The 22,409-nt window shown below is 44.8% G+C and overlaps 1 protein-coding gene across 1 annotated transcript in view; it reads left to right on the top strand.

Annotated features, from left to right (window-relative positions):
• Nucleotides 1-22,409, top strand: part of LOC124605481 (spondin-1) — a 216,365-nt gene that overhangs the window by 131,443 nt on the left and 62,513 nt on the right. Inside the window, exon 3 of the mRNA XM_047137202.1 lies at nucleotides 17,396-17,648. Coding sequence (XP_046993158.1) covers nucleotides 17,396-17,648 — 253 coding nt within the window. The remainder of the gene's footprint in view (nucleotides 1-17,395; nucleotides 17,649-22,409) is intronic.

The raw sequence follows: 22,409 nt of genomic DNA, 5'->3' as shown, positions 1-22,409 counted from the left end.
GATCTGATACGAGTAACAGTGTGAAACAGACCGCAAAACTTTCCGCACTGTTCACCATTGGGTGGACAATTCTCATGACAGGGCGTGAGCACTAGCACTACCCGAGACACGTGCTGCTTCGTCAGTATATAACGTTCCGAGTATGCTTACATGTCCAAAACAATAACACTGGCACTCCAGTATCATATTTACTCGCCGACACCGGGCAAGCGACTTTCAAGTAAAATGTCTCGCCTGTAAGGGAATATACATGACGGATGTACGAGTACACTTTGTAGACACATGGTTGATGACCAACGGAACATTGAATCTGACCGTGAGTCGTGTTCGGATAGCCTAATGGTACAGTCGGCTCGCAGCCGTGCTAGCGTGCGGAGCTGCTCCGCGCGCCGTGTGACGCTCCGCTCTTGGCGGTGTTTACTTCCGCGTCGCGGTGTTTGTATCTATCGAGTCCAGTACTAACGTACACCATGGCGCACTCGTACCGCCGTGCAACGATCAAAGTAACGTTTCAGGCCGAACATCCGCGACCCAGAGCTTTCGAAGTCGAACAGTTCATACGTGAGGATCTACGTTTGAACCCCCAGGACGTAATCGGCATACATTTTTCCATCACTGGAAGTGTTGTCTACATCAAGATGTCGACGGAGGAAATTTGCAATGACATAATTCACCGTCATGCCACCGGACTAAAATTTAAGCACTCTGATGGACATATGGGTGCTGTGACGGTCGCCCATGCTGGATTCGGTCTCCGGACATTGCGGGTGTTTGAACTCCCGTTCGAGGTGCCTCAGGATGTGGTCATTGCCGCTTTCCAACCATATGGCACCGTCTTGGGTCACGTCGCGGAGAAGTGGCAAACATTTACGACCTACCCCGTATTAAATGGCGTCAGGCAAATAAAAATTGAGCTGACGAAACATGTCCCATCGTACCTCCTGATTGGCGGTGTGAGGGCCATCGTCATGTATGATGGACAGCCACGAACGTGCGCAGGATGTGGCCAGGAGGGACACGTACGTTCCGAATGCTTACACCGCCGTTTAATACAGACGCCGTTACGTGACGAGACCCAGGCTTCGACGGTCACGTCCTTACCCATCACCTACGCCAAGGTTGCACAGGACCCCGTCGTACCAATCTCGATTGCGCCAGCAGCATCGTCAACGCCACCCGCCGCAGCACAACGCGCCGAGGACACAAGCACGGCGTCGCCTCCAGTGCTCGCTTCAGGACCGTCCGGTTTGCAGACCGAAACCGATGTTCCTGTTGGAACCATGGACGTCGACCTCGGTGTCGTGCCGACGTCTGCCTTTGTCCAGACGGGTTCGGCGTCAGACGACGGGCGACCACATTCTGATTCAGAAGGCCACATCAGAAAACAGCGGTCGCCTCGCAAACACAGGAAACGACGACGAACACCTTCCGATGACGCCCTTTCTCAGACGGCCCCACGAGATGTCGACCTGATGTCTGACGGTGATCTCCCACATTGCGTCCAGTCACGCGATGTGGCAGCAACAGGAGCCCCTCCTGTGACGCCTACTCACCCAGCCAGGGACGTGTCCTCGCCGTTGTCAACGAATGATGACGGCGGTCCCCCTGCCACTCATGTTGCGGAATCCACAACACCCGTTCCGGAAGTACGTGACCGTCACATGTCCACGTCGTCAGCTTCCTGGGCCGATGACGTTGAAGAAGAAGCGGAACAGACTGCCAGCGTGTCTGCACAGGAGTCCACCTCGGCAACACTGGGGCTGGCGCCCCGCCAGTAATTATCACCACTGCGGGACCACCGGCGGGTCTCCCCCTGCCGGCTACTTCTACCGCACGTTCTGCACATAATGAGGATGGCCGCACGCAGCAATACCGTATCGCCACGATGAATCTTGCCACCATTCGTGCCCCCCATAAACTGGCCATGTTCAGAGACACTATTTACTCTGCGGATGTGGATATAGCACTCTTACAAGAGGTGTTTGTGGCTGACTTCCTAGTTCCCACCGGATACAACGCCCATGTTTCCCCCGCATCCGATACCGGTAGCGGCGTCGCCATCCTGCTACGCGACGGACTCCCTGCAGAGGACGTCATCTACCTCCCCACTGCGCGAGGTATGGCCCTCACACTGTTCGGCGTGCGTATTATTAATATCTACGCTCCGTCCGGCACTGGCCGCCGTCGTGACCGACAAACTTTTTTTGCCGAAAGCGTCACACCCCTCTTCACCGGTCCGCAGGACGATTTGGTACTCGGTGGGGATTTTAACTCGACACAAGAGCCCGCGGACCAACTCCCGCGACATTCCCCTTGTGCATCTCTCTCAGTGGTCATCGACCGTCTCCGACTTGTTGACACACGGAAGAAGCTCCACGGAATTCAACCGGGCTATACATTCTACACCTCTCACTCGTCAAGCCGCATAGATCGCATCTACGTTACCCGCTCCCTTGCTGATGGCACACGTCATGCGGAAGTCTGGCCCTTGGCCTTTTCAGACCATTATGCATACCTCTGTGACGTCACTCTCGCCCGACAGCAAGTGTGGCATAGTCGTGGTCTGTGGAAACTCAATGTCGCTCACCTGACCTCCTCAGACTGTCGCCGTATGGTCGAAGAAGCGTGGGCACGCTGCCACCATCGTCGAGAAGCCTATGACTCCACCTTATCATGGTGGCTCTCCTGTGCAAAGCCGACCCTCAGGAAGACTCTGATGAGTTTTGGGAAGGAATTAAAGGCGTGGCAAACTAATACCCTGCACTTCTACTACACCATTCTACGTGACTGTGCGACGATGCCTTTCTCGCCAGCCCGGCAGTCGATGGTCCATCGCACGAAGGCGCAGATCTCCTTGATCATGCGGCGTAACTTGGAAGGCACTGTAGTCCGTTCTCGAGCTTCTAATCGAATCCCTCAAGAACGTCCGTCGATGTACCACCTCCTTCAGGAAAGACAACGACGACGACGAGCTCTGATCCAAGTCCTCACTGATGTGGAAGGGCGCCGGCACGACACCCAACAAAGCATCGGTCGTGCTCTCCATGCTCATTTTGCCGGGCTATACGCAGCCGTACCGCATTCTGCAACACTGATCACAGAAGTCGCTCAGCTCACTACGAACACTCTTCCGGAGGATGCTGTGCATGACCTCCAAGACGACGTAACCACAGATGAAGTGGTAGATGCTATCAAGGCGGGTTCCGATAACAGGTCTCCTGGACCTGATGGCATACCCATCGAATTTTATAAAAGTTTTCAGTATTTGTTGGCTTCCACGTGGACGGCAATCGCACAAGAGCTGATGTCACCGAGGACAGTGGTCCCGAGCGCCTTTCTAGAAGGAATTATTATCCCCGTACATAAACCGCGCGGGTTATCGAGGGTACAGGACTATCGACCAATTACTTTGCTCAACAGCGACATGAAAATATTCACACGGCTACTGGCATCGCGACTCAAGAAGGTCGCACGTTACGTCACATCCTGCGACCAGACTTCCCTAGGAGGCGACAACAACATCCGTACGGCCCTTTGCCGTTACAGAGACATGATAGCATTAGCGCATCATCAGCGTCTCCCTGGCGCCTTGGCTTCACTGGACTTTAGCCAGGCTTTCGACCGTGTTGACCACTTCTATTTACGGACAGTTCTTCAGCATATGGGTTTTCCTGGCGGTTTTGTAACAGTGGTTATGCGCCTGTTGAGTAGTGCAACATCTAAAATCATGTACAATGGTCGGCTTACACCGTCCCTGGTCATCGCACGATCTGTACGGCAAGGATGCCCTCTTTCCACGATTTTGTATGCTTTCGCCTTGGAACCCCTGCTCCAGGGCATGCGTCAACGTTTGGAAGGCATGGCTGTGCAAGGCCACCGTTTCTGTTGTACAGCCTACGCAGACGACATAGTACTATATCTGCGCAGTGAAGATGAAGTACGAGCAGCACTGACATGGGTGGCGACTTACGGCGAAGCGTCGGGGAGCTGCCTCAACGTGTCAAAATCCAAGGTCCTGCTCATTGGTGAGGGCTTGCCGGAGAGATGCGCTGCCCCCCTTAGTGTCGCCGCCACCATACGGTGTCTTGGACTTGATTTCACAGCAGACCTGCGCCGCTCAGCGGCTATCAATGGTAGACGCTTGCTACAGACAATCAGAGCAAATCTCGCAGATAACCGGCTACGAGCTCTCGACGTTATCCAACGCGCGCAATACGTGAACATGTATCATGCTTCCCGTATACCACACGTGGCTCAAGTACTACCAGTCCCAAATCTCCTGGCGCGACGACTGTTGATGGCTTTCGGCTCCTTCGTCAGCTCGGGGATGTTATTCAAGGTGCAGTATGAATCCCTTGCACTGCCACGAGATCGTGGCGGGGTGGGACTCATCCACGTGCCGACTCGTGTCAAGGCACTATACGTCAGCTCCCAACTCAAACTTTGGCATCGTTGCCCGCAGAGCCTTACTAGCCTCCTGCTTCACAACTTTGCACCGGCCTCCTTGTCCGCCCCAGTACTGATATCGACCATTCCAACCCCCTTTTATTATATCCAACGATTTTTCCTGGAGTTCAGTTATATCTACCGGTCCTTACCACTCCCACGTTTGTACCTCACGAAAACAGTCTCCGAATTGTTACAACAGTGCCGCCCGTCCAACCCCATCGAACGTAAGTATCCACAGTACGTGTGGCGACACATATGGAAGGCGATCCATGCGCGTTTTCTCGCATCAGACGTTCAATCAGCGTGGTACATCACCGTGAATGGCAAACAAGTTAACCGAGATCGTCTGCACCGCATCCATCTCGCCGATTCATCCGTCTGCACCCACTGTGGCGTGGATGACACGGATGTCCACCGGTTCCACTGTGGCACAGCGCTAGACGTCTGGACACTTGCGCGGCGAATTTTGGCGTTTCTTACTCGCCGGACACCGGCTCAGATCGACGTCCACATGCTTTTGTACCCCGATAAGACTTTCTACCCCTCCGCCAAAACTAACTCTGTGAATTGGATCTGTGGCCACACGATCCGCTATCTTTTTACTTCAGGCGACAAGTCTACGATAGGATATTGGACTTATCTCAACGAACGTCACTGCGTCCTGATACGCAACCCACGCTATAAACAATATTTTTCTAATTTCTTACGGAGCACTTTCGATGACCCACCTAGTAGCTGGAACGTCCAAGCCCTGAGAAGCTGAAAACTGTATAAAACGAACCGAACTGAATAGATCTGCTACCCAGAACCCACGCCTACGCCATGAGAAGACATGTTTGGACGAGCTGGCATGCTGTAGGCGGATACACTTCAGGAGCTCCTGTAAGAACTAGACTTTAACTACAAGTCGCATGACGACTTAAAAAGCTTTTCCTTATTTCTTCCTCATAGATTGTTCTTAAAGGAAAAAGAAATTTGATTTTGGTTTTGAGAAAAATTTTATTGTTCCAAAGGATTGCTTCTTCGCCAACAAGACGAAGGAGACGCATTTTTGTTTACTGGAAGGAGAAACCAGTATAATCGGAGTCTTTGTTTTCTTTAAAAAAAAAAAAAAAAAAAAAAAAAAAAAACTTTTCCTTATTTATTCCTCACAATTTGTTCCTTAAGGAAAAAGAAATTTGATTTTGGCTTTGAGAAACTTTTTTTTGTTCAAAAAAAAAAAAAAAAAAAAAAGCGTAATGAAAAAAAAAAAAAAAAAGGATGGTAGAGCACTTGCCCGCGAAAGGCAAAGGTCCCGCTTTGGAGTCTCGGTCCGGCACACAAATCTGCCAGGAAGTTTCATTAACTGGGATGGATGTTCCTGTTCCTGAAAATATATTCTGTTGTAGATTTATGTGCTCTTGTGTTCTGGAAAGCGTATTTATACTGCTCTTTGTGATCGTGAAAGGTATTATCTCCTTCCAATTCGTTGCTTGACTGTAAGTTTATTATAACTTCAGTATTATCATTTAGAAGGTGTTCATGAAATCATTGTTTAAGGACGACAGTATTCTCAATACGAGCATTAGACTCCGTCAATAACACTGTTAGTTCATTTGAAGGTATGAGACTGATAACTTCTTGCAGCTGTTCGTAAAAGGCCTCTGTCTCTGTCCTAGATTTACAATCCTCTGGACTGTACAGAGTGTAAATATTCAATTTAAAAAATAAAAAAAAAAAAAAAAAAAAAAAAAAGTTGGTAGAGCACTTGCCCGCGAAAGGCAAAGGTCCCGAGTTCGAGTCTCGGTCCGGCATACAGTTTTAATCTGTCAGGAAGTTTCAGCTTTTTACCTATATATAAAAAAAATAAAAAATAAAAAAAAAAAAAATGGTAAGGCGACCCGTCGCGATAACCGGGAAAACCGGGTTCAAGCCCCGGTACGGCACATATTTTCATTGTCATCATTCCATTATACGAGGGTTGCCCAAAATTAATGCACCACATTTGTTTCTTCAACAGTTCTTTACTGGGCATAATGAGAGTTACACACACGAAAGAATGGTGTTTTATCTACACACCTTATTTTTCCACGTAATGTCCATCCCGTTCTATGGCCTCCTCCAGCGCGAAACAAGGGTGTGTATGCCCTGTCGGTACTAATCTGGTGGCGGAGCCAATGCTTCACTGTTTGAATCATCTCCTCATCATCCTCAAAAAAAAAAAAATATGGTTCAAATGGCTCTGAGCACTATGGGACTCAACTGCTGAGGTCATTAGTCCCCTAGAACTTAGAACTAGTTAAACCTAACTAACCTAAGGACATCACAAACATCCATGCCCGAGGCAGGATTCGAACCTGCGACCGTAGCGGTCTTGCGGTTCCAGACTGCAGCGCCTTTAACCGCACGGCCACTTCGGCCGGCCATCATCCTCAAAATGTCTTCCAACTGTCGAGTCGTAATGCATCTGTCTTCGCGAATGACATCAGCTTAATGCAACATGTCATATGTGACAGCCGTGGATGGTCTCCCCGACCGCTGCAAATTGTGGAGCTTCGCCAAACCGCCTTCTGATGACCTCACTCTCCGTGCCCAGCGACTAACTGTACTTCTGTCGACAGCAAATGCTCTATAGGCGTTTGTGAATATTCCCCACAGTTTCTTTCTCTACAGAGAGAAATTCAGTGACAGCACGTTGCTTGTAACGTACATCACCTACAGCCGCCATTTTGAAACTATCCTGCAGCTACGCTATCTGTCGGAAGTGACGGGAACATGGCGTGCTCACTCAGGAAACATCAAATAATACATACGTAACGTTTCGCATTCGTAGTATTGTTTTCACGTGAGAAAAAAAATTCAGTGCATTACTTTCTGGGCAACCCCGTACTGCTGATGGTTTTCCTTATTTGCAATTGCGAATACATTTCATGTGTTTCATAACGGCTGTAGTCGCCGCAGTGCCTGTTCCTTTGGACATGCATGCATTTCCAAAGGAATAGCACAGGAACACGCATGCATGCTCAAAGCATCATTGCATCGTAATACGGAATAACAGAGACAGTGCAATATCGTATCAGATTTGCACCTGGTGGCCGAAATTGAAACCAATTTTTTTTTCCAGCGGATATCGATTCCGCATTAACGCGTTATCATATTTACCAAGTTTCACTGTCATGCGATAAATACAGCTCAGACTGGTCCTCCGTGAGTCGCTGCACTTTAATTATATCCACTCGCTAGTGAAAAATATTTTTTAATGAAACTTGTTTCCAACAAAGAAAAGTCAGCTCTACTGAAGCAGGAAACATTTTGGTTGTTATTTGGCGCTTGGGAGGAAAACAAGGCACAAGGTATTAAATAAAAACGCCTTATATACTGCCTTCTAAATATTGTTTGATGGTTTTGTATGTATATATTTTATTGAGTAGATAAATATTGCTGTTCCGAAATTTTTGAAGGACACCGTTGCTGTCTTTCAGTTATAGCTATGTGGGGAAGTTAAAAACATCCACTCTGAATTCTGGCTAAGCCACTAATGGATTCTACTACCATCACTAGTTCCGTAATTCTTTTACTACGTTTGACTTTTTGTAAGACGGATGGTCTGTCGTAACCTTACTTTCACCGTTCACCTATCTAACCATACAGCAGACACCATTCACAACACGCGCAGTTCTGGGACTGTCGCATAATTAGCAAAATCAGCGATTTGCAGTTCAGGAATAATAAGCCAGATCCGCTGCAGTAAACTCACTTGCCACGAGTTCTAGATAGAGACAAGAAAGTCGCGCGTGTAAAAGAAGCCAAGGAAAGCGGATGGACCTTCCAGCATCACAGCATGGCTGACGATTCGTCTGTTACTGTTGGCCCTAACGTAACCTTTATCACAGAGTCGTGTCATCACCAGTTCATTGCACGCTGATCACTACGTAAGCTGTGTCCCAATGTTTAGCGTGTATTTGTGGCGATGAAGTATTCCTTCAAAGAAGTATGCGAAAACAAGCTATTATGAATTCGCGTCTTCCGGCGTTCTAAAAACCCGACCTCTCTATCGTGATAAATCAACGTAAATAAGTATTGCTGCCGTTCTTGTTTTGGAGCGTGATCTCATGTTCACGTGACCGCGAAACATCCGTTCGCCAGAGCTGTCTCACGGACAGATGGGACCCCGAGTCAACAGCGTTGAGTACAGCGGAGCACACTGATTGATATGTAAGGTTCAGTTCCTTCAAGTTACGCATAACTTCGTCTGCGACGGAGCAACTGGACAGTAATTCGCTTGAAATCATTTTTGATCAAAAGTATCAGGAGGCGGGATGCACTGTGTTGTCAGTAGGAAAACAGTTAACAGCAGAAAGGATCGGGCAGTAGAGATCAGTAACTTCGAAAGTGGACTGTTCTTTGGATGTGACTTGAGAAACAATTCCGTTAGGGGCATTTGAAACCTTCTAAAGCTGACCACCAGCAGACAGATAGAGCATTGCGGAGGATGTCTATAAAAAGTCGCATGAAATAAGGAGAAGAAATCACTCATGGGTTCCAGCGTGCTACCAACAGTTCACCTAACACAACCGCGAAGTTAGGCGAAATGGGGAACAGGTGGTCGAGGAGTGGGTGACTATAAATGAGTTATTTGGAGTGATGAATCATGGTACACCGTGTGGTAGTCCGATGGAAGTGTTTGGATTTGGCGAATTCCTTGAGAACGTTGTCTGTCATCATTTGCAGTGCAACCAGTGAAGTAGTGAGGAGACAGCATTACAGTATGGGGGTGTTTTTCGTGGTCAGGGTGTAACCCACTTATTACGTTTAAGAAAACGTTAACTTTGGAAGGATACCAACAGGTTTTATAGCACTGTGTACTGTATACAGATGAATAACAGGTCGGAGACGATGATTGAATGTAACAGCATGATAATTCGCCCTGTCATAAAGCAGCATCTGTGAGGGAATGATATGTGGACAGTAACACATCTGAAATGGACTACCTGCCCAGAGTCCCTACCTGAATTCAATGGAATGCCTTTGGGATGACTTAGAACGTCGAGTTTGCTCCAGCGTCCAACATCGCTACCTTCGGTATTTTCTTCTCTTGAACAAGAATGGCGTCCCATTCCTCCATAGACATTCAGACACCTCACTGAAAGTGTCCTCAGCACAACTGAAGCCGCTCTAAAACCAAAATGTGAATCACCCTCCTATTAATATCTACTAGCGCAAGTCTGGATCTTTGACCAGATAGTGGATATAATTATATTTCCCCTCCAGCCACTGCTATTGCTTCTTCAAAAGAAATCTAAAGTAAATTTATAACAAAAATACGATTCCTGGACATGGATACTTTATCATCTCCGAATTTATTTGTTTCTAATTAATAATTTATGCGCTGTTAATACCGTATTAGGAACAAAGAAAATCTGTTGTTTTTTATACATCATACGAAAATCCAATCCGAAAGACAACAGGTGTTGACAAATGTCAAAATTACCGAACTATTAGTTTAATAAGCCACGGCTGCAAAATACTAACACGAATTCTTTACAGACGAATGGAAAAACTGGTAGAAGCCTACCTCGGGGAAGGTCAGTTAGGATTCCGCAGAAATATTGGAACACGTGAGCAATACTGACACTACGACTTATCTTAGAAAATAGATTAAGGAAAGACAAACCTACGTTTCTAGCATTTGTAGACTTACAGAAAGCTTTTGACAATGTTGACTGGAATACTCTTTCAAATTCCGAAGGTGGGAGGGGTAAAATACAGGGAGCGGAAGGCTATTTACAATTTATACAGAAACCAGATGGCAGTTATAAGAGTCGAGGGACATGAAAGGGAAGCAGTGGTTGGGAAGGGAGTGAGACAGGGCTGTAGCGTGTCCCCAATGTTATTCAATCTGTACACTGAGCAAGCAGTAAAGGAAACAAAAGAAAAATTCGGAGTAGGTATTAAAATTCATGGAGAAGAAATAAAAACTTTGAGGTTCGCCGAGGACATTGTAATTCTGTAAGAGACAGCAAAAGACCTGGAAGAGCAGCTGAACGGAATGGACAGTGTCTTGAAAGGAGGCTATAAGGTGAACATCAACAAAAGCAAAACGAGGATAATGGAATGTAGTCGAATTAAATCGGGTGATGCTGAGGGAATTAGATTAGGAAATGAGACGCTTAAAGTAGTAAATGAGTTTTGCTATTTGCGGAGCAAAATAACTGATGATGGTCGAAGTAGAGAGGATATCAAACGTACACTGGCAATGGCAAGGAAAGCGTTTCTGAAGAAGAGAAATTTGTTAACATCCAGTATAGATGTAACTGTCAGGAAGTCGTTTCTGAAAGTATTTGTATGGAATGTAGCCATGAATAAAAGTGGAACGTGGACGATAAAAAGTTTAGACAAGAAAAGAATAGAAGCTTTCGCAATGTGGTGCCACAGAAGAATGCTGAAGATTAGATGGGTAGATCACATAACTAATGAGGAGGTATTGAATAGAATTGGGGAGAAGAGGAGTTTGTGGCACAACTTGACTAGAATGAGGGATTGGTTGGTAGGACGTGTTCTGAGGCATCAAGGGATCACCAATTTAGTATTGGAGGGCAGCGTGGAGGGTAAAAATCGTAGAGGGAGGCCAAGAGATGAATACACTAAACAGATTCAGAAGGATGTAGGTTGCAATAGGTACTGGGAGATGAAGAAGCTTGCACAGGATAGAGTAGCATGGAGAGCTGCATCAAACCAGTCTCAGGACTGAAGACCACAACAACCACAACGAAAATTAATTTACATTAGCTTTTGTTTTACCTTCAAATTTATAGACAGTTTACACAGTTTGTTATTTATGTACTACACCGATACATTTAATCTGTTGTGCGCAATATTCTTCATAACCGCCATTCATTAATGTACTTTTTCGATTATTTTTCATTTTTATTAAACTTACTTATAAAATTATAAAATTTGCTGAATCTGCGTAGAGAAAATTACAATAAGGTAATTTTACGGAATGGGGGGTGGGGGAAGAGGTAGGGGAGCGCAGCTTTGGGAACCTGCCAGGGGCGCAGGATCGCTTCGGCACGGCTCCGCCACGCCACCGGCGCGTTCAAAGCCCTGACCTCAAGGGGCGGCCGTGCATCCGTCGCTGCTTCTTGGAGCACCGGCCCGCAGGCACTAGTCAGCCGCCAGACGCCTTCCCGGAAACTGCAGATAAAGGGACGCAGAGGCAGGGCTTTACGTCAGCGACCAGAACACAGCGCCAGATAACCCCGCGAACTCTAGCCGGCCCACGCGGACAGCCAACACTGCCCAGAGGCAAAGCCACGAGCTGGTCGCGATGGTTGACAGGTTTCGCTATTAGGGCAGCAAAGTAACTGACAGTGGCATCATCTTGAGGTGTTACAGTTTTGTTCATAAATAACACCACACCGATGCACAGAACGACTGAAATACATTGCTGCCCCTGTGAGTCAGTGTTGCCTCCTTCACCATGTGCAAAGACAATGCAGCGCCACGTTATAAACAAACACACGTGTGTCGTCTGCTCAAGCATCTGCCAAGGCACAAGCCACAGTAATCGGCTAGGCAGGCACTACTGCCAAAAAGACCCCCTTTTATCTGAGCCTGTTGCTTTTACTCTAAGGTTAGTGATGTCCTTTCCAAGGCATCAGACAAGCCCTGAGTCAGAATTACGATGTGAAAATTGAAATTATGTTGATGGCTAATAATACGGATAGTTCTCTGCATCCAAATGAAATTGAGAGACCCTCAGAACTTGTCGGTTCTACTCACGTGCAAATTGCGTTTATAATATGACTGACGGGATTGAAAGGAGCGGAAAGGGGTAGAAACATACAAAAATAAGAATCACTAAAAAAACGCCAAAATAAAAATTTAACGATGTTATTATGATCAACACCACACCATTTCGTTTGCTTAGGGGATTACGAAACAGTACTTGCATTTCCTCTAAATAAAATGTTATGAAAGTTACTGATACGTCTTTGTTTGTGTTTTAATTACTAAATATCAGGTTTCGCAGGGGTAGTTGATGGAAGCTAGTCTCCAAAAATACTATTGTCTCACTGGCAATAAGATGTGGTTCTGACTTCCAACAAATGTTAGTAAAGCTGGGGATGATTTCTAAAAGGAAACCAAATACAAAAATTTTAACCGCACGAAGAAAACTGATAATGTAAATATAAGTAAAAGGATTAATATGTAAAGGGATGAATAATATCAAGGAGTTTTGTGTATTTGACTTCTATCACGTAGAAATCAGTTAAGATTATGACGAACAAAGGGGTTTTCATTTGAAGCAGTAGATTTGGAATAGATCGATTGGTCGCAATACATCTCGGATTTATGAAAGCCCAACATACTGAATAACGTTATATACGTCATAACCTTGAAATAAAGTGAAACGTAGACTACATATCGTTTAGACAAGAAAGGAATAGACCCTTTAGAAAACTGGTGTAACAGAAGAATTCTGTACTGAATCGTAATAGAAACAAAAAGAAAATTATAACACAACCTCACTAAAAGAAGGAATCAGTAAGCAGGACACATCTTGGCCATCAAGAAATACTTATTTGGTAAGAGAGGGAAGTGTGGGTGGAGGGTAAAAATAGTAGATAGAGACCAAAAATCGAATACAGTTAGTTGCTTCAAACTTGTTGCAGTAGTTACGCAGGTATGAAAAGTTTTGCGCAGGATAGACTAGCACCCGTCTTCGGTCTGAAGATCTACCATGTTGTTGTTGTGGTCTTCAGTCCGGAGACTGGTTAGATGCAGCTCCCCATACTGCTCTATCCTGTGCAAGCTTCTTCATCTCTGAGTAACTACTGCAACCTACATCCTTCTGAATCTGCTTAGTGTATTCATCTCTTTGCCTATCTCTACTATTTTTACCATCCACGACACCCTCCAACACTAAATTTGTGATCCCTTGATGTCTCAAAATGTGTCCTACCAACTGGTCCCTTCTTTTAGTCAGGTTGTGCCACAATTTCCTGTTCTCCCCAATTATATTCAGTACCTCCTCATTACTTACGTGATCTACCCATCTAATGAAACTTCCTGGCAGATTAAAACTGTGTGCCCGACCGAGACTCGAACTCGGGACCTTTGCCTTTCGCGGGCAAGTGCTCTAATATTCAGCATTCTTCTGTAGCACCACATTTTGAAAGCTTCTATTCTCTTCTTTGTCCATGTTTCACATCCATACATGGCTACACACCATACAAATGCTTTCAGAAACGACTTCCTGACATTTAAGTCTATACTCGATGTTAACAAATTTCTCTTCTTCAAAAACGCTTTCCTTGCCATAGCTAGTCTACGTTTTATATCCTCTCTACTTCGACCATCATTAGTTATTTTGCTCCCCAAATAGCAACTCACCTACTACTTTAAGTGTCTCATTTTCTAATCTAATCCCCTCAGCATTATGTGACTTCATTCGACTACATTCCATTATCCTCGTTTAGCTCTTGTTGATGTTCATCTTATATCCTTCTTTCAAGACATTGTTCATTCCGTTCAACTGCTCTTCCAGGCTCTTTGCTGTCTCTGACAGATTACAATATCATCGGCAAACCGCAAAGTTTTTATTTCTTCTCCATGGATCTTAATTCCTACTCCGAATTTTTCTTTTGTTTCCTTTACTGCTTGTTCAATATACAGATTGAATAACATCGGGGATAGGCTACAACCCTGTCTCACTCCCTTCTCAGCCGCTACTTCCCTTTCATGCCCTCGACTCTTATAACTGCCATCTGGTTTCTGTATAAATTGTAAATAGCCTTTCGCTCCCTGTATTTTATCCCTGCCACCTTGAGAATTTGAAAGAGAGTATTCCAGTCAACATTGTCAAAAGCTTTCTCTAAGTCTACAAATGCTAGAAATGTTGGTTTGCCTTTCCATAGTCTATCTTCAAAGATAAGTCATAGGGTCAGTGTTGCCTCAGGTGTTCCAACAATTCTACGGAATCCAAACTGATCTTCCCCGAGTTCGGCTTCTACCAGTTTTTCCATTCGTCTGAAAGAATTCGTGTTAGTATTTTGCAGCCATGACTTGTTAAACTGATGGTAATTTTCACACCTGCCGACACCTGTTTTCTATGGGATTGAAATTATTATATTCTTCTTGAAGTCTGAGGGTATTTCGCCTGTCTCATACATCTTACTCACCAGATGGTAGAGTTTTGTCATGGCTGGTTCTCCCAGGCTATCAGTAGCTGTAAAGTCTTTACCCGGGGCCTTTTTTTGGACTTGCTCTGTCAAACTCTTCACGCAGTATCGTATTTCCCACCTCATCTTCATCTACGCCCTCTTCCATTTCCACAATATTGCCCTCCAGTACATCGCTCTTGTTTAGACCCTCTATATACTCCTTCCACCTTTCTGCTTTCCCTTCTTTGCTTAGAACTGGGTTTCCATCTGAGCTCTTGATATTCATACAAGTGGTTCTCTTTTCTCCAAAGAATTCTTTAATTTTCCTGTAGGCAGTATCTATCTTACCCCTAGTGATATATACCTCTACCTCCTTACATTTGTCCTCTAGCCATCCTTGTGTAGTCATTTTGCACTTCCTGTCGGTCTCATTTCGAAGACGTTTGTATTCCTTTTTGTCTGCTTCATTTACTGCATTTTTATATGTTGCCCTTTCATCTATTAAATTCAGTATCTCTTCTGTTACCCAAGGATTTCTACTAGCCTTCGTCTTTTTACCTACTTGATCCTATGCGGCATTCACTATTTCATCTCTCGGAGCCACCCATTCTTCTTCTACTGTATTTCTTTCCTCTGTATTTGTCAATCGTTCCCTAATGCTCTCTCAGGAACGGTGTAGAACCTCTGACTCATTTTATTCGGGTCTCATCTCTTTAAATTCCTACGATTTTGCAGTTTCTTCAGTTTTAATCTACAGTTCATAAACCAATAAATTGTGGTGAGAGTCCACATCTGCCCCTGGAAATGTTTAAATTCAGCTTGGAATGAATACCGCAAAGATCCTTCCCACCCTGCCTCCTATTTTCTCAAGAGGCTTCATTACTCGGCTAACGATGGAACTCCCAGTGACCAACGAACGCACCTTCCGCGCTTCTCTGGAACCTTTCAGGAAGATCGATCCTAGTTCCAACAGAGGAGGCTTCCTGTGCTCACTCAGATGTACTTAACAGCAATGGGAAAGACTTCATACCTGTTTTTAATATGTAAGGGGATAGCTGTGCGGCCAGTACCCACATTCACCTTCCACCCAGAGATTCGCGTCCCTGCCACTGTTCGCCATTCACACTGAGGTGAATGTAGACCAGCTACGACAAGCTAGTCGAAAAGCACTATGACATCAGGGATCCCAGGCGATACATTACGCACCAAAGGTGCCACAGATATTTTCCTAAAGTAGCTCAGTCCATCGCGGCCCAACAGATGTTGCCTTAAGGTACCTCAATGCCATCGTAGCCCAGCCTGAATTCTGTCAACTGTGGCCAACACATCTTCCAATTTTTTCCAATCTCCCGTTCCCATACATCCCACCCTTCTAATATGTACGAGGTCCACTCCAAAGGAAATGCACTTTTTTTTTTTAAATCCATCTTTTATTCTACATGTTTGAAAGTTTTACAGTGTGTAGATACATCCTTTAGGAACAATATTTTCATTTCTCCGTATTATTTCCATCCCTCTCAACTGCCTTACGCCATCTTGGAACCAGCGCCTGTATACCCGCACAGTAAAATTCCGGAGCCACTGTTTGACAGCGTACACAAGGGAGTCATCATCTTCAAACCTTGTTCCACGAAGAGAGACTTTCAGTTTGCCAAAGAGATGATAGTCACATGGAGCCAGGTCAGGACTGTAAGGCGGGTGTTTCAGTGTTGTCCATCCGAGTTTTTTTTATCGCTTCCATGGTTTTTTGACTGACATATGGCCGTGCATTGTCGTGCAACAGCAAAACATCCTGCTTTTGCCGATGTGGTCGAACACGACTCAGTCGAGCTTGAAGTTTCTTCAGTGTCGTCACATATGCATCAGAATTTATGGTGGTTCCACTTGGCATGATGTTCACAAGCAAGAGTCCTTTGGAATCGAAAAACACCGTAGCCATAACTTTTCCAGCAGAAGGTGTGGTTTTGATTTTTTTTTCTTGGATGAATTTGCATGATGCCATCCCATTGATTGCCTCTTCGTCTCTGGTGAAAAATGATGGAGCCATGATTCATCACCTGTCACAATTCTTCCAATAAATTCATCTCCACCATTCTCGTACTGTCCCAAAAGTTCGCTGCATACCGTTTTTCTTTTCTGTTTGTGAGCCACTGTCAACATCCTGGGAACCCACATGGCACAAACCTTTTTTAACGCCAACACTTTCAGTATTCTGCAAACACTTCCTTCCCCTATCCCAAGGTATCGTGAGAATTCGTTCACTGTGATGCGTCTGTCAGCAGTCACCAATTCGTTAACTCTCTGCACATTGTCTGGAGTGTGTGCAGTACGGGGCGTGCTGCTGCGAGGACAATCCTCAATGTTGCCGTGCCAGGTTTCATCACGTAACCTGCTTTCCCACCAACTAACTACTGCGATCGAGAGCAGCATCTACATATACATTTTTCAACCTTTTGTGGAAGTTTCCCACTGTCTCGTTTTCACAGCACAGGAATTCTATGGCAGCACGTTGCTTCTGACGAACGTCAAGTGTAGCAGCCATCTTGAAGACATACTGTGACGGCGCCACTCACGGGAACAGGTTGAACTAAGTTTGAAAACAAGCGGGAAGGATGTATCTACACACTGTAAAACTTTCACACATGCAGAATGAAAACTGTATTTTTTTTTAAAAATAGTGTGCATTTCTTTTGGAGGGACCCTCGTAATAGAGTACAGCGTGGAACGTCTCATTTACGACTCAGTAAGGGTGTTATTTTAATAGTTCGGTTAAACACCGTCCACTCGTGCTGTTGCAGTGTCACTGGTGGGTTCGCGCACGCACGGGCGCCTGCAGATGTTCACGCGCTTCATGCTGACTGTGGAGCCGAAGGACCCGCGCGCAGACGCGTCTCCGCGCCGCGTGGGCAGCTTCCAGCTGTTTGGCGACTCCCTCACCACCTTCAACGACCAGTGTGTCAACACCATCTCGGAGGCCGACGACCTGCCGAAAACCGAGGTGCAGGTCATGTGGAACGCGCCGCCCAAGGGCTCCGGTTGCGTCATCTTCCGGTGAGTCGTGGTGCTCTTCTATAAGCATCCAGTTTTCTGCTGAATATTCACAAGGATTCTTGCCAATATTTTCTTCTGGAGGTCGTTTGCCTCTGCCTCTACAGTGTTTTGCTAAAGACTGACCCTATCCAAAAACATATGTAGTGAGAGTTCCGTTAAGACTCCACTACTGGTGTTGAGAATGTGCACAGGGCACTTTCCTCGCAGTGTGCCCCTCGGCCATCCGACAGTGGATACCTCGTAGTTGGCAGTTTAAAACTGTGTGCCCGACCGAGACTCGAACTTAATCTGCCAGGAAGTTTCATATCAGCGCTCACTCTTCTGCAGAGTGAAAATCTCATTCTGGAAACATCCCCCAGGCTGTGGCTAAGCCATGTCTCCGCAATATCCTTTCTTTCAGGAGTGCTAGTTCTGCAAGTTTCGCAGGAGAGCTTCTGTAAAGTTTGGAAGGTAGGAGACGAGATACTGGCAGAAGTGAAGCCGTGAGGACCGGGCGTGAGTCGTGCTTCGCTAGCTCAGATGGTAGAGCACTTGCCCGCGAAAGGCAAAGGTCCCGAGTTCGAGTCTCGGTCGGGCACACAGTTTTAATTTGCCAGGAAGTTTCATATCAGCGCACACTCTTCTGCAGAGTGAAAATCTCATTCTGGAAACATCCTTTTTTTTTGTCTGTTCGATACAAATTTGGCAACTGATTTCAAGGTGAGTTTCCAATGAGCTAGAGACTTGAAAAATTCAACATAGCTCAAAAGTTGATGATAATGCAATATTAACTCGCTTTCTTGTCTGGTGTATGGCGGAGGGTACTTTGCTTTCCTGTCTGTTCGGTACATATTTAGCAATTGATATTAAACTGACTTGCCGATGAACTAGAGACCTGAAACGTTCAGCATAGCTCAGAACCGGATGACAATGCAATATTAACTCGCTTTCTTGTCTGGTGTGTAATTTGTGTACCATTGTTTTTCCCTCATTTCCATGGAGCAAGGTGGAGCAGTGATTAGCACATTGGACTCGCATTCGGGAGGACGATGATTCAAATCCGCGTCCGGCCATCCTGATTAAGATTTTCTGTGATTTTAGTAAATCGCTTCAGGCAAAATTCGGGATAGTTTCTTTCCTAATCTGATGGAACCGATGACCTCGCTGTTTGGTCCCCTCCCTCAAATCAATCAATCAGTCTTCATTTCCTCTTCAGCCGCGAATGTTTCGCGGTAAAAACGATTGCTGGTAAGGCTCTGGGTGAGTTCCATTCTCTCTCATTTTTACCTTCACGGTCTTCTCACTAGATATACGAAGGAGAGAGAAATATTTTTGTTGACTCAGGTGAAGGGAAGCTGAAATAAACCTGAAATTTACCACATATCTCTGTTGTTATCTCATCAAAATGTTTGAAATCGATTGAAAAAATTCACACACGCAAGAGTAAACAGCAGAAACAATTATTTGGATAAAAAGATTTTAATGTGACACATTTTTAAAAAGGACTAAAAAGTGTAAATTAATTTCACCGACCACCCCCGCTCCTCCCCCACCCCCCGCCTCATACAGATTCCTAACTCCATTCAGGCAGCCCTGAAAACTTCTGCTTGTGGAATTTTTTATAGCTATGACAATACTTGTAAAATTTAGAACGAAAAACGTGGGTCACATGCAATACATAATAGTAAGGAGACAGTAGACAGTAACTGTGGTTGAGAAAAATCACACAACACTTCAAATCATTTGCAATGCAACGACACTGTTAGAGACTTACATGAAATATTACACATCAACTATCTATTGGATGCACACTACGTTTTTCGTTTTAAATTATACAAGTCTTGTCGTAGCTATTCAGAATTCATAAGCACAAATTTTCAGGACTATCTGCATGAGGTTATGAGCCTGTAAGCGTCTAGGAGAAGTTATTTTATACATTTTAGTCCTTTTGAGGACATGTTATATTAAAAGATTTTTATTTAAATAATTATTTTAATGCATAATATCATATCGCCCTTGCTATATCGATTCATTAGTCTTTTATTATCACTTGATCGAATAACTTCTGCCCTTTACAGACGACTGTACACAATTCAGCCAAATTCTGTACCCTCACGCTATTGACCTCTCTGCAGTGTCTAGTCTCTCTTATCTTATTGTTATGATACGTATGCGAGATATACGATGGTGAGAGCGTAACGGACGCACTGTGTTCTTCGAATACAGGTTCTCTAAATTTACGCAACAGAGTTTTGCGATAACCATGTCGTCTTTCTTCCAGAGATTTCTATTCAGGATCCTTCAAAATTTGTGTTACACCTTCGCTTGGGGTGTATCGCCATGTTAAGATCCTAGCAGTGTCTCTGAATTCGTTCGGGATCTGTTGTCGATCATTCTTTTATTATTGTCCAATTCCTGGAACAATACAGTAGAAATAGTGGCTCTAGTGTTTTATATAATATTTTATTTGCAGATGCACTGCATTTTCTCAGAGCCCTTGAAAAAATGTACGTCGTCACTCCACCTTCCCCAATACAGACTTAACTGCTCTTTCTTGTCGCTTCTAAGTGTTACCCCTAGGATGGACAAAATAAAACTGACCCGGAAAAATATTTCATGCACTTTAAGTTAGCCAAACCAACTTACATTATCTGCTCCTCGGATGGATGGTGTTAGTTGGGTTGCGTATCTTAAGATACAGTGCATGAAATACACCGTAAGGAAAAAGAGGACGACGCACCATGAAGGAATTACCCAAATGGGACGGAAATCGGTAGATGTAATGCACACTTACAACAAACAAATTATTACAATTTCAGAAAAACTCGATCATTTATTCAAGATAAAGAGCTTCACAAATTGAGCAAATCAATAACTCGTTTGTCCACATCTGACCATTACGCAAGCAGTTATTCGACTTGGCAGTGATTGGCACAGTTTCTAGATATTCTCCTGAAGAATATGATGCCAAATTCTGTCCAAATGTCTCGTTAGATCGCCAAAATCCCGAGCTAGTTTGATGGCCCTGCACGTCAAATGTTCTCAAATGGGGAGAGAACCGACGTCTTTGCTAGCCAAGGTAGCGTTTGGCGAGCACCAAGAAAACCAGTAGAAACCCTCGCCGTGTGCGGGCGGGCATTATAGCTGAAATGTAAGCCCAAGTCGGCTTGCTATGAAGGGCAACAAAACGGACTTAGAACATCGTCGACATACCTCTGTGCTGTAAGGGTGCCATAGATGACAACCAAAGAGGTTCTGCTACGAAATAAAATGGCAAACGACCTTCAATTCTATCACTAATCTAGATTCCTACATAACTTTATTTCCGCGTATATTGTTCATTTGTACCCTAAACCGATTACAAGTGCCACTTCCTTGCTTTGCGGTGGTGAGTTTCCTCTTCGTTGTTTGCCTTGTCTTTTGTTGACAGCCAGCGTAATCGGATAAATGTTCTCGTTCTGGCGTAAAGGGTGAACAGTGGGGAAACGCTCGCTAAGTATAGTGCACAGGCTCTTAATGATTCCAGTTTCCCTGGACAAATTGTCGCATCTGTGGATCTTGGCAAAAATTAATTCAAATTTGCTAGCTATTTCAAGCCACATTTCTGAGGGTACTAGCAAACCTCCACGAGAAATCATGCCAAGACATCCACTTGATGTATCCTCTGGCATTGTCAGTAATTCGCCAGTCGGTATACCCAGTGATCTGTCGTACTATCTGCATCGGTATGCTGCATATCTAGCAAGAAATTTGAATCCTTCAACGCTGCAGTCGGAAGCCAATAACACTGGTGAAACATCGAAATCTACTGCTGTGAGATCTAGGTCTTCGGTCTCCTTCTCTGCTTCAACCATTGCCAATGCCTGAGACATACCTGGCCGGATGCTGCCGAATGCCCTTGCAGTCATAAATCTTCGTTCTTCGTCTGGCTCAACACACGATGCATTAGATAGAAGAACATCATGGGCGTTTGCTCCCAACAACAACAATCTTATACAGCTCTATACCTCAACTGGTGATAGATGATTATAAAAATATCCCAGGCCTCTTATAACGGAAAAATGTTCCCCAGGCAGTCTTGATTTAGCCTTGCAGTGAGAATATATTCAGTATTATAAGCCGCTACTACGTCACTGAAGAGTGAAATTATAGTTTTCAAAAATCCTTTTTGAAATAGTAGACCATGCTTTGAGGAGCCAACGCTTATTTTCTCAGAGCATTTACAAAATTTACGTAGGCATTACTCTTGGGCTTCAAAATGAAAGCCGAATCCACAAGCTAATGGTTTATTACTTTCGCGAGCCCTTGAACTGACCACATCGAAGGTCTCATCCACCATCTGTATGAAATTATTGGTGTGCTCTTCTTCAGCATTAAATAACGAATCCCCTATGCAGTTGTGTGATATTGAAATTGAGCTGCTGAGTGCACTCGCTGTCGTTCTCTGTAATGTATTGATGAGATAACGTAGGGCATATTTTCATCTCGCACTGTACAAAATTAACAGTTCTCGAATACAGCTTTTGTATCTGCCTTGTTTCCGAATACAATGCATTGGTTTCTCAAAAGTTTTAGCGAATGTGGGACGTGAGCGAACACCCACACACGTATCAGAGAGTTACTTGTGTGCGGGAAACGAGTGTTTTTGTGAGTAACACCAAGATCCTTCCAGACAGAAGTAGTGTTTGCACCAAGTCTGTTAGGGCAGCCACGACATTAAAGCAAATACTAGCCAACGAGACAGTTATTTCGGTCAAGAGTGCAGCTATCATTTGAATATCA

Source organism: Schistocerca americana, chromosome 3 (genome assembly GCF_021461395.2).
Source record: "Schistocerca americana isolate TAMUIC-IGC-003095 chromosome 3, iqSchAmer2.1, whole genome shotgun sequence".
Classification (NCBI taxonomy): domain Eukaryota; kingdom Metazoa; phylum Arthropoda; class Insecta; order Orthoptera; family Acrididae; genus Schistocerca; species Schistocerca americana.
The sequence above is the reverse complement of the archived record's forward strand: the minus strand, read 5'-3'. Positions and strand labels throughout refer to the sequence as shown.